Source organism: Physcomitrium patens, chromosome 19, assembly GCF_059467195.1.
Source record: "Physcomitrium patens ecotype Gransden chromosome 19, ASM5946719v1, whole genome shotgun sequence".
NCBI lineage: Eukaryota > Viridiplantae > Streptophyta > Bryopsida > Funariales > Funariaceae > Physcomitrium > Physcomitrium patens.
The window spans coordinates 4,246,598-4,257,976 of record NC_143428.1 but is presented as its reverse complement, the minus strand read 5'-3'; the positions used below and the strand labels follow the sequence as shown (position 1 = coordinate 4,257,976).

Sequence of the window (11,379 nt, the reverse complement as noted above, 5' to 3'; positions counted from 1 at the left end):
TTAAAACATTAAAACTTAAATAGTGTTGTTATTATTTTTTTTTTTTTGTTTTTTTTGTTTTTTTTTCCTCTTGAAGTTCAAGAGTTTTTTTTTTTTTTTTTTTTTTTTTTTTAAATATCTTGTGACATAAAACACTGAGATGTACTTAGAAATAAAGAAACATGCACACAAACACTTATTTCGATTTTAAAACATGAGCATGAGAAAATTGAATGATAAAAACTCCACAAAGTACATTAAAACAACCATTTCATTCAGTTCAACCACATAAACAACTGATGAACATCATCTTACAAACTTTTACATACACTGTGTCTTGAAGTTGAGTAATCAAAACCATATACAATTCACTCAGGAAATGCTCGTCACCACCCATCAATCGAAATCAAACTCTAATCACACAAAAGAAAATTACTCTTTCAAAAAGCTGAATCAGACCTGGTTTTCATGTGCTCTTGTTCACCACGGAAACAACGCTGAATCTGTTCATGAAGCCAGCACTTTCCCTGAGCAGTTGGCGGCACCGTTAAATTTGGCGAGAGAGCCCTCGTAATTCCCCTGCGGCATTCATTCATTCATTCCAATACAGAACATGTACTCATTGGCATGGCGAACACAGGGAGAGTTCCAAATGAAGGAATGGGACGTGGCGACGTTCTGGGTGTGCTCGGATTGCCTTCAAATGGTGGCGGAATGAAAGCCGCGGAAGAAGCGTCGCGTTGCATGACGACAACGACGACGATGAGGAGGAGGGAGAGCAAGACGAAAGGAAGCAAAGCAAAGCAGGAGGGGAAGAAGACGTAGCAAGAGCAACGAGGAGCAACGTGGAGCATCGAAGGAGGAGTGGATGGGCCCCACTCGGGATTACAGCTAGGCACGCAACAATATAATAGAACAGAGGAGAACAGAATAGAGACAGACAGAGAGAGGGAGAGATAGAGAGAGAGCAGTGACGGGGTGGTGGAGTAGTAGTATTGCGCGGTAGTAGCAGGCCCTCTTTCTTCTCGTGTCTCCTGGCCCCTTTTCAAAGCAGCGAGATCGCTTTTTACTTCTCGGGTTATGGTCACAGGTGCTGTCGCATGAGGTTTCAGCTTGTGGGTTGTCTCTGCGTGTCCCCGTGTGCCTGTGCTGTTGTGGGTTTATTCTCCCGCCTTTGTATAGTGTAAGGTGATGGTGGATTGACGCTGCAGGAGACGCTTGGGACCAGGTAGTGTTGACGCATTTATTTTTATTTTATTGGGAACCTCTTGTGTTTTTCCAGCTTGATCTTCCGTGGGTGTTGGGGCTTTGCTTGCTGACCTAATTTCTCGGGGGCGTTTTCGGGAGCTTTTTGGTCGGGGTTTTTGGGGTTGTTCTTGAAATTGGGTGTTGGGGATTTCGGGGAGCTGGGCGTGTTATTGTTCTTGTTGATTTCGGGTGGGGGAAGGGATATTCGCCCTTGAGAGTTGTGGGATTGGTTGCTGGGATAGTGAGTTCTTGGAGGTTTGAGTTGGATGAAAGGTGTATCAGTCAGTTGATCGGGTGCCCAAGAGGTGCGTTACTTAGCAATTTGGAAGCACTGCATGAACATGCAAATAAATTGCCCACTTTTGCACGCCAATCGAGGCTGGAGGTTAAAATAAATCCAATTTTCTTAAATCTTACTTAGTGTGGTATAGGGTTTGGCACGACAGAAGACCAGTATACAACGAATCGGGGGCTCAATTTCGCCTTTTCATGGCTAGCGGGCCATGTGCCAATCTCGCGATCAAAAGTCGATCTTAGGGGGGAGTTGTCAGAACTTTGGACATGCCACAGCGATGACAATGGCAGGATAGATTGAAAGGCAAACTTTGCCAGTTTGGTAGTCTATCAGGAATGACTGCATGTGTGCGTTGAGACTCATCCCGTCTTATTAATAACAGTTGGGAGAGTCAGAGAGAGCGGTGGTGACCCTCTACTACTTCGTGCAAGCCATACATTTTTTTTTTTTTTTTTTTTTTTTTTTTTGTCTCTCCCGCTCACGAGAATAGCAATACAACACCTGTGAGGTTTAGTGTCAAAACTTGACAGAAGCGTTAGCGACAGTTCCATCATTTGGTGCAATTCCATTCAGACCAGAGGCAATTCTCATCGTCAAATCTTGGAAGAAATAGATTTACAGTAATTGATTCATTAAATTTTATGTTTTTTCCCCTCTAGAATCGTGGCTGTCAGGTTTTCAACAACTCTCCTACGTCATCTGTTACCTTGCCTGGTTTGGTACTTGTTCAGTATAGCTCGAGTATCGACTCGTTTTCTTCGGTACGAGCTGCAGGTTTGAAAGGCTTAGTTTAATCCCAACCAGCACATTCAAATAAGGCTGTATTGAAGGAATTAAAAATCGAGTTTTGTCTCAATTTCTGAATAATTAAAAAATCTCGGTTGAAATGCCAACTCATGTGCATTGCCCACTATGCCGCTATTTCAGGGTCAATTTCGCGATATCTATCTTTCTCAAGTCTTGAGCTTGTACTGTTCTGGCTTTCTTGTCAATTTTTTTTTTTTTTTTTTTTTTTTTTTTTTTTTTTTTTTTTTCAAATAGCGTATCGCTGTTATGTTATTCCCCTTCCATTGCAGATTTCTGATTTTGACCTGGATTTGTGGTTAATGTCTTTGTTGTAGAGAATACGTGGATGGACCTGCGCATGTTATACGCACTCTGTTACCTGTCCTTGTCCTGTGTTTGCTTCAAGTGTGTACACTGTTTCCTGTCTTGTTGCACTTTTGATCGTTATCGTTGAGCAACGGTAATCCCTCAGACGACTGTTGTTTAGTTCATCATGGCCACAAGAGTGGCAGCTGCTGCTGGCTTAGCCGTGATCACCTCATATCTGATTGCTGCTCGACTCCGCAAAAATTCGAAGGCTGTGAAGTTGACGACGGCGTTTCAAGGTAAAATTCGACTGCCAACTTCGGTCACGCCCAGCCGTTATGACCTGGAGTTGACACCAAAGCTGGATATTTGCAAATTCGATGGCAAAATGACCGTGTCTCTTCGCATTGTTGAAGACACCAAGTATATCGTTCTCAATGCAGCCGATCTCACCATTACTGATAAATCCGTGTGGCTGCGATCTAATACTTCTCGACAGGTAATCAATGTACCCATGTGAAGTTTCTCAGAAAGAGTTCATTTGTAGGCTGAGAAATAACAGCTCTTGTTCTTCTTTAGAAGTTAAATTCTCTTCATAGGTCCTTAATGTTGGATTTAATTTAGTCCTTATTATTGAGTACGAGTAGCTGAGTGTTCGCAATCATGACCCTCAAGCTTCCAGTTGAAGGTGCTTTTAGCGGATCATATTAATCTACCAACTATGGTATGTTTTGGGTGGATCAGATGTTTTGGCCAAAATCTGTGGAGCTGCACCCGGAAGATGAAATTCTAGTTTTGGCTTTTGAGGAGAATCTTTCATTAGGTGAAGCTGTTCTGAGCATGGAGTTCCAAGGCACTCTAAATGACCAGATGCGTGGATTTTATCGGAGGTGCTTTTCTGCTTAGAGATACTGGATGAAAGAGCTCTTCATGTTGCGTAATTTTCCTGGTTCATAGTTATTTAAGGGCTTGGTGCATTGTATATCCTTTGCACTTCTCGTCATGTTTTTGTTGCTCTTTGTTACCATGATTTCTGGTATTTTCATTCTCTTTCAGGGTAATTGCAGCCGGATTGTTATTGAAGTTAACTCAATGCATGTGTTTTGATTCTTGATTGTCCTTTTCTCGGTCATCTCCAGCTCCTATAAAATCAACGGCGAGACAAGGAACATGGCTGTGACACAATTCGAGCCAGCTGATGCAAGGCGATGCTTTCCGTGTTGGGATGAGCCCTCCTTCAAGGTTCTCTCACTGACTTCCCCTCTACTCTGTCTCACACTAATTTAACTATTCATGGCATTTTTTGTGTTCAAAGTTCAAATATGTTTTGGATACCATCTTCATCGAAAAGTTTGTTAGAAGGGGAATTGTTTTTTTATGCGTGCAGGCCACCTTCAAGATGACATTACATGTTCCAGTAGACAGGGTCGCCTTATCCAATATGCCGATTGCAGAGGAAACGCGAAGTTCGCCTAAGATGAAAACCATCAAATTTGAGGAGTCTCCACGCATGTCAACGTACCTAGTGGCAATTGTCGTCGGAGAGCTTGAGTATATCGAGGGGCACACGCCAGATGGTGAGGCTCTGGATCAAACGTTAGAGATTGAGAATCTGATGCTTAATTTTAATCTTTTAATTAATAGGTTAAGTTATATTGTCCTCTTTAAGTTGATTTGATTTTATGTGTTTACCAGGTCGGAGCGTTCGAGTGTATACAGAAGTTGGAAAAACACACCAGGGAAAGTTTGCTTTGGATGTTGCTCTCCGAACCCTTCCTTTCTATGCCAAGTAAGTTTCTTTGCAAATGGTGTCATGGAAGCAAATCGACTAATAATCTTCTCTCCACCGCCATAGTCGTTGCTCCTTATATTTAAGCAGTTACAAGCATTATGTTAGGAAAGTTTGCTGTTGTTCAATTTTATCTTATTTTATTATGCTTTGTGCCTTCTTGAGTAGATTTTATAAGAGTTATTGGACTGACAATGTTATTGTTCCATTAGGTATTTTGGAACGGAATATCCTCTACCGAAGTTAGATATGGTTGCTATTCCAGACTTCGCTGCAGGAGCCATGGAAAATTATGGCTTGGTTACTTACCGAGAAGCTGCCCTTCTATTTGACGAGAAGGTCTCAGCAGCTGCTAATAAGCAAAGGGTAGGAAATTTACTTCGATCATTTTACAGTATGCGGAGCGGTTTCGTACTTAATAATACTTATTCTGTGCATACATCAGCTCTTAAATCTGAAGTGGTGCCAACCTGGTCCGTGCATTTTTGAACTTCATAATGAAGTGCATGAGTTTTATAAATGTTGCATTTTAAAATATCTTAGTCCTATGAATTTCATTTAAGAACATGAGATTGTTTGCGATGTTTGCTGGTAATCAGGTCGCTGTGGTCGTGGCTCACGAGCTGGCACATCAGTGGTTTGGAAATCTTGTCACCATGGAGTGGTGGACCCATCTTTGGCTTAACGAAGGTTTTGCCACCTGGGTAAGCGTGATCCCGCCGAACCAAAGCTGATCTATACGCCAGCTTTTATATTCATATATATATATATATATTTTTTCCAGTAGTTATCATCTTTCTCAAGCATTTTTGGTTGATAGATAAGCCATTTTTGAATGCTAGTGATTAAATTTGGAATATATCATCTTTTTTCTTCGGGACACTTTTCTCAATCTTGTAATCGTCTTACAAAAATGTCATTTCCACCTTCTGAATACGAGTTGCTCCTGTATTTTCTAGGTGAGCTACTTGGCCATTGATCATTTGTTCCCAGAGTGGCAGATCTGGACACAGTTTGTGGAACAGACCGTAGATGCCTTCCGGTTGGATGGGTTGGTGGAATCTCATCCTATTGAGGTAAGCCTAGTGTTATGATTTCCTCTTGCTGCTTCCACACGTAGGTGAAATGCAGCAAATCCCCTCTGTATGTTTAGACATTTGGTAACCGTCTACGGTATCAGAATCGTACACCATGTGCTCTTGGTACAGGCGTGATGTTTGACATAGGATTAATACTTCAAAGCTATCGATTTTTCAGTTCATTGTGTTTCTTGTGAAGTTGAAGTGCACCACAGCCTGCCGTATTTCTTGTAGGGAAGACCTTGTAGATGGGAACAATCAATGCTGTCAAGTTTCATTACGATTGAACTCGCTGTTTCACGCTAAATTTCTAAGCTTTAATCCGTCTGCTCAGGTCGAAGTGGGGCATGTTCGAGAAATCGATGAAATCTTCGATGCAATTAGTTATAAGAAAGGAGCAGCTATTATCCGAATGCTGCAGACATATCTGGGCGCGGATACATTTCAGGTGTGTAACGTGTGCAGGGTCTCGTGAATTCTCTTAACTTTAGATTGTAATCTTCTTCCACCATTGAACGTATATCTGATTCGTTCTTGTTGTGCGACAGAGGGGATTGGTTTCTTACATCAAGCGCTATGAGTACAAAAACGCTAGAACAGAAGACTTGTGGAGTGTGCTGTCCGAGGAGTCTGGAGCTCCTGTCAAGGAGCTGATGGATTCTTGGACTAAGCAACAAGGATACCCTGTCGTGTCTGTCCAACTTAAAAGCGAGGCCCTGGTTATAGAGCAGGTAACTCTTTGTTGATACGGCCATCTCTTAATCGGGTGTCTATTTGGTAGGATTCAACAAAGCTTTCTTTGGTCATCATCCTGCAGTTCTTGCTGAATTAATTGAGTATTCTAATTAGGAGAATAAGTGAGAATTTTACTTACAGACTTTTGGGAGTTTTGGGGGATGCAGAGCCAGTATCTTTTCAGTGGACATGGGGGTGATGGAGAGTGGGTGGTACCAGTTACGTATTGTGTGGGTGCATACAAGAATAAAATGAGTGAGCTTGTGAGACTGAAGACAAGTGTTCTGTCGACCCATAAACTCATTCATGATAAGCAAGCGAACTCCGATAGTGATATGACTTCCCAGGACTCATCTCCCGATCTGTCCAAGGATTGGATCAAACTGAACGTTGGCCAGACTGGATTTTATCGTGTTAAATACGATGATGAACTGGCTTTGCGCCTTCGTTCGGCCATATCTGCTGGTTCTTTGGAGGCTACGGACCGTTTTGGTGTGTGCTTGTCCTACTCATGGTAGTGTTGTTTGATAATTATCAGGCTCATAGGGATCTATAGCTTATAGGTTTTTGTGATGTTTTGGTAGCCAGGTGTAATGGCATTTCTTACAATAGAGTAGGAGGTTTGTTGTGTACTTGGCTCATTGTTCTAAATTTTCTGTATGTTCTGCAGGAGTTCTGGATGACACTTATGCACTGTGCATTGCCCGGAAACAGCCTCTGAGCGTCTTGCTTTCTCTCATGGAAGTCTATCGTTCAGAGACCGATTACACAGTTCTTATGTGTATGACCAACGTAAGCGGGGTTGCTCCTCTCTGCTAGACAATTGGCTCCCATCAACACTCTTTTGTGGAGCATTGAATATGAATAGATTGCATTTGTTAATTTTTATACAGAAAATCAACATTGTGCAAGGCTAACAGTGCTTGAAATATTGGAATGCGGATGTTCTACACAGGTTTCTTATAGGATTCTCAAAGTAGTTGGAGATGCGATACCCTCGGCAGCCAAAGACTTGAAGCATTTTGTGTCAAATCTTCTCCTGCCTTCTGCTGAGTAAGTCGTTACGGCTGCCGTTTAATTTATATTTGAGAAAAATATGACGGTTATTATTGCATATTACCATCTGAATTCTTTTTATTTTTTTAAAGATTCGGCACAAGCTGCAATCACCTTATATATTTGGTGCCATCCTTTTTCTGCAGACGACTGGGATGGGAAGCCCGCCCTGATGAGGGACATCTAGATAGCATGCTACGAGGTGAATTGTTGTCAGCCCTAGTATTCTTCGGTCACGAGGACACAATCAACGAGGCAAAACGGCGATTTGAGGCATTTCTAAAAGACCGTGAATCTCCCCTCTTACCTGCGGATACTAGGAAGGTATAATGTCATTATATTCTGTTCTAAAGCAAATATGACATTTATTTGACCTTTTAATGTTTTTATGTTTATTTGTTTTAATAATATGTTGTTGAATTAATCTGGGAATTCGTGATTTTATTCCATCCAATTTTTTTGCTGCTGCACACAATCTGGAAGTTGTTTCGAAAGTGCATTTCTACTCCACTTTCAACTCTGAAACTGTATTGGTGCAGGTGGCATATACAGCTGTCATGCAAAGTGTGAAAAGTTCGGATAAAACAGGCTACGAATCTTTGCTCAAAATTTACCGGGAAACGGATGTCAGTCAGGAGCGCACTCGAGTTCTCAGTAATTAACTTCCTTTCATCTCTTTACTCTTTCAAGTGTCCACTTTTTAAAAGATACAAGATTTCGTTTGATTGGATTTCTGATTTCTTCTTTTCACATATAAGACTTGATGTTTCTCGACTTACTATTTTTAGACACATACCCAAGGTCTATGCTTGTATGCTTGTGCAACCTTCCAATGAAAAACTTGCCACGACTTTGGTGTAGGTACACTTGGAGCCTCTTGCGACCCTGCTATTGTCAGTGAAGCTCTTGATTTCTTGCTGTCACCAGAGGTACGTTTTCCATTTTGAACCCCACCGGAAAGCTAGGATTGGCACTGGTTTGGAAAATCTACCAGCTACCCCAGTTGTCAAAATTGAATGGTCACCTGTAGAAAATTAACTTGGCACGAACGGGGGTGCAGGTCCGAAATCAGGATGCAATTTGGGTTTTGGCAGGGATTAGTGGTGAAGGCCGAGATGCGGCTTGGTCCTGGCTCAAGGTAGGAAGCTGCCTTCTTATATATCTGATGGACTGTCATTTCATTGTCGTAATAGCGAATTGTTTAGAACGTTAGGTGACTCATTTGATTCCAATAATCTATTTAAACTTAGAAGTTACCTTAAAGTCTCACTATGATTCATCATTCAATTGCATGGGAGACGTACTCAACACGCGTGTTAGTTGAATCTTTAATCCTGAAAGCTGTATTTCTCTTTGATCATATTATTATTTGTATCAAGTGTCAACTATCTCATTTTCAGAGTGCAGCATTGAGGCTGTTGCTTGACCGATTCGAAGAGTAAGGTTAAAAATTGTATCAATGACATTAATTAAATTAATTGGAATTTGACACGCCATGATGACGTATCATTTGCAGGAAAACTGGAAAACAGTATGGAACCGATTTGGGGAGAGTGTCCTGATAACACGCTTCATCAGCAGTATTGTCTCTTTGGTAAGACTTTATTCATCCAACTACATGTACCTGACCTTTCAGTTGCGTTCTAGTCTTGCTCCTCAAAATACCAATTTTTGAAACAAACTTATTTACTAGATACATAGCGTAGATGTTAACATGTTATGTTATGCAGTTCTCGAGTGATGACAAAGCTGACGAGATCAAAGACTTCTTCAACGCAAACTCCGCCCCAGGGATTGATCGAACCGTCGGCCAGAGTATAGAGCGTGTGCGTATTACGAGCGAGTGGGTCAAGTATGTCCAGAAAGAGGAGGGCATTGTAGAAAAGATTAAGCAGCTGGGTGGCTAGGATTAACCAGCTTTTAAACATCAGATGCACCAATAGGCGCGAGTCTTTGAATGCAGACATCTTCACTGGACGGAGCCTTCTCTCGTTACAGGATGTGCAATCTGTTTCATGCAATGAAACTGTCCCTAATGTAAACTTTGAATATGCTTCCATTAGCTTCTACTGTTTACTACGGTCCTTTCTGTATCTCAAGATTTTCAGGAAGCAACTCTTGAACAGGTATCACCTTCACCCATCGTCTCGTTCAGCGTCCTCACCGCAAAATTTCCAATCTATGCTAACTCACAAGGCCTTAACACTTATATATGTTACATTGCTGATATGGAATCCCAGATGATAAGATAAGAGAGTCATTTTTAGGCCCACTTATAGACCTTGAGCCTCTGTTGCCACCTGGCAGCAAGGGGCAATCCCTGTTGCCTCCTGGACTCTTAATTTCTAAAAAGTGCACGGCATTGGACATGAAGTGATGAAACAAAATTATGAAGTGATTTTTTTTGGCTACTAATTATGTTAGTAGTTCCAATACGTTTTGATTTTTGTTCAAATTAAGTAGAAAGTAAATTTATCTTTGGTAAAAAATAATTAGAAAACTAATAACAACTTGTGGTGGTAGTAGCAAAATCTAAGGTAAGAACGCCTAGTATACAATGTGTAGCAAGACTGAATCAAATTCTTGATTCAATCTACAACGTAGAGTAATTGGCTATGGATCATCACAAACTATAAATGGGAGGAGATAATAGTTTAAGCATGCTATGCTTTGATGGAGAAAAATGTCTCACAGTATGTCTCTCGAATGTGTAAGAAAATTATATTTGACATACTTTGTTCTTTGATTTACTTTTGCATCTTCCATTACAAAACAATTTAATACTTTGTCCACTTGCCTTATCTAGCTGAAACTGTTGAGAATGTTTTGGAGAGACATAATAGTAGTTGGAACTAATATGTATACACACAATCACACACACAAAAACAAGAGTAGGTTGATGTGGATGTCTCTTATATACAAAGAAAAGGGGAGAAGATAAATAGTTTTTTTCCACTACATTTTAGATATTGTAGCTACACTATATATTTAAACTAGAGTAAATATTATGGAAAGAGTTGGCTATATTTAATGCTCTCAATACTCCTCTTTTCTTATCATAAACCTTTGCATAGAATTATAATCTATATTTTTTTGTAATCTTGTAAGATCAACAGCTGTTGCTTCATTAAAACCTTATCTAGGAAAACCTTATTATATTCAAGGACAAAACCATAGATGAAAGAAAAAAAGTACATCATTTTTCTTAATTATTTAAAGAATTCATTAACTTTCTTACTCAAGAAAGATAAGTTGCCACTTGCCAATGCCATAAATAAATTAGCAATACTTGCACATAAGAAGAGCTTTGGTGAGGAGATTAACAAGGTTATTTGCAGATCCAAATTTCTTAATCTTAAGTGCTTAATCAATAATTAGATCATGGATATAACTAAAATACTTTGGATCAATATACTTTGTCTTGTCGCATTTGTGCAATACAAGGGCTATTGGAGAATCATACAAGATAGTTGGAAAATCATCATATGAAAGTCCATAGGTTGTCTAAATGAATTTATTATTTGATGACAATCAAATACATTTCGGAGTTGCTTCATGTAAGACAATAATTTTTGTATGGTTGGATGAAGTTGCAATTATAATGTGTTTCACTAATTTCCATGATGTTGTAATTCCATATCTTAAGAATACTTAGTATATTTGAGATTTAGCTATTGTAATATTAGATTTATATTATGCATCATAATATCCAACCAATTTTGGATTTGCAAATCATGTGTAATATAATCCCAAGTTTTTAGTGTCTTTTAAATAATATAATAAATATTTGATGCCATTCCAATATTATAGTATTAAATATGCATAGTGTCTTGTAAGAACTCTAATTACAAATGCAATATTTGGTCTCATAGATGTGGCTAAATATAAAAGTGCTCCAATCGCTCAGAGTTTTGGATATTGATCTTCCAATATTTTCTTTTCATCTTTGTACAAATGGTATGGATTGTCACTATCATGACCACATCCAACCATTGGTATTGACAATGAATAAGCATCAATCATATTGAATCTCCACAAGGTTCATTTAATATATATTAGTTGGTAGAGAAAAATACTACTATATATCAGATGGATAATTTGAAGAC

General features: G+C 39.7%; 1 protein-coding gene across 1 annotated transcript; it reads left to right on the top strand.

The window, feature by feature from the left end:
• Positions 1-951: 951 nt before the first annotated feature.
• LOC112296078 (aminopeptidase M1) lies at positions 952-9,335 on the top strand. The gene is made up of 20 exons (XM_024548217.3): positions 952-1,207; positions 2,644-3,113; positions 3,359-3,504; positions 3,754-3,856; positions 4,002-4,191; positions 4,310-4,403; positions 4,616-4,769; positions 5,003-5,107; positions 5,363-5,479; positions 5,817-5,930; positions 6,031-6,213; positions 6,385-6,709; positions 6,888-7,009; positions 7,173-7,270; positions 7,420-7,597; positions 7,813-7,927; positions 8,135-8,202; positions 8,334-8,411; positions 8,790-8,867; positions 9,004-9,335. The coding sequence occupies exons 2-20, from the start codon at positions 2,802-2,804 to the stop codon at positions 9,178-9,180; spliced, it is 2,757 nt and encodes a 918-aa protein (XP_024403985.1). The 5' UTR covers positions 952-1,207; positions 2,644-2,801; the 3' UTR covers positions 9,181-9,335.
• Positions 9,336-11,379: the final 2,044 nt, after the last annotated feature.

What these genes read in the sequence shown, in the direction of transcription:
- LOC112296078 (XM_024548217.3), top strand. Translation starts at nt 2,802, where the DNA reads ATGGCCACAAGAGTGGCAGCTGCTGCTGGCTTAGCCGTGATCACCTCA. An exon ending in TGGAATCTCATCCTATTGAG is followed by an intron (nt 5,480 to 5,816) that starts GTAAGCCTAGTG and finishes CCGTCTGCTCAG; the next exon opens with GTCGAAGTGGGGCATGTTCG. An exon ending in TCAGCAGTATTGTCTCTTTG is followed by an intron (nt 8,868 to 9,003) that starts GTAAGACTTTAT and finishes TATGTTATGCAG; the next exon opens with TTCTCGAGTGATGACAAAGC.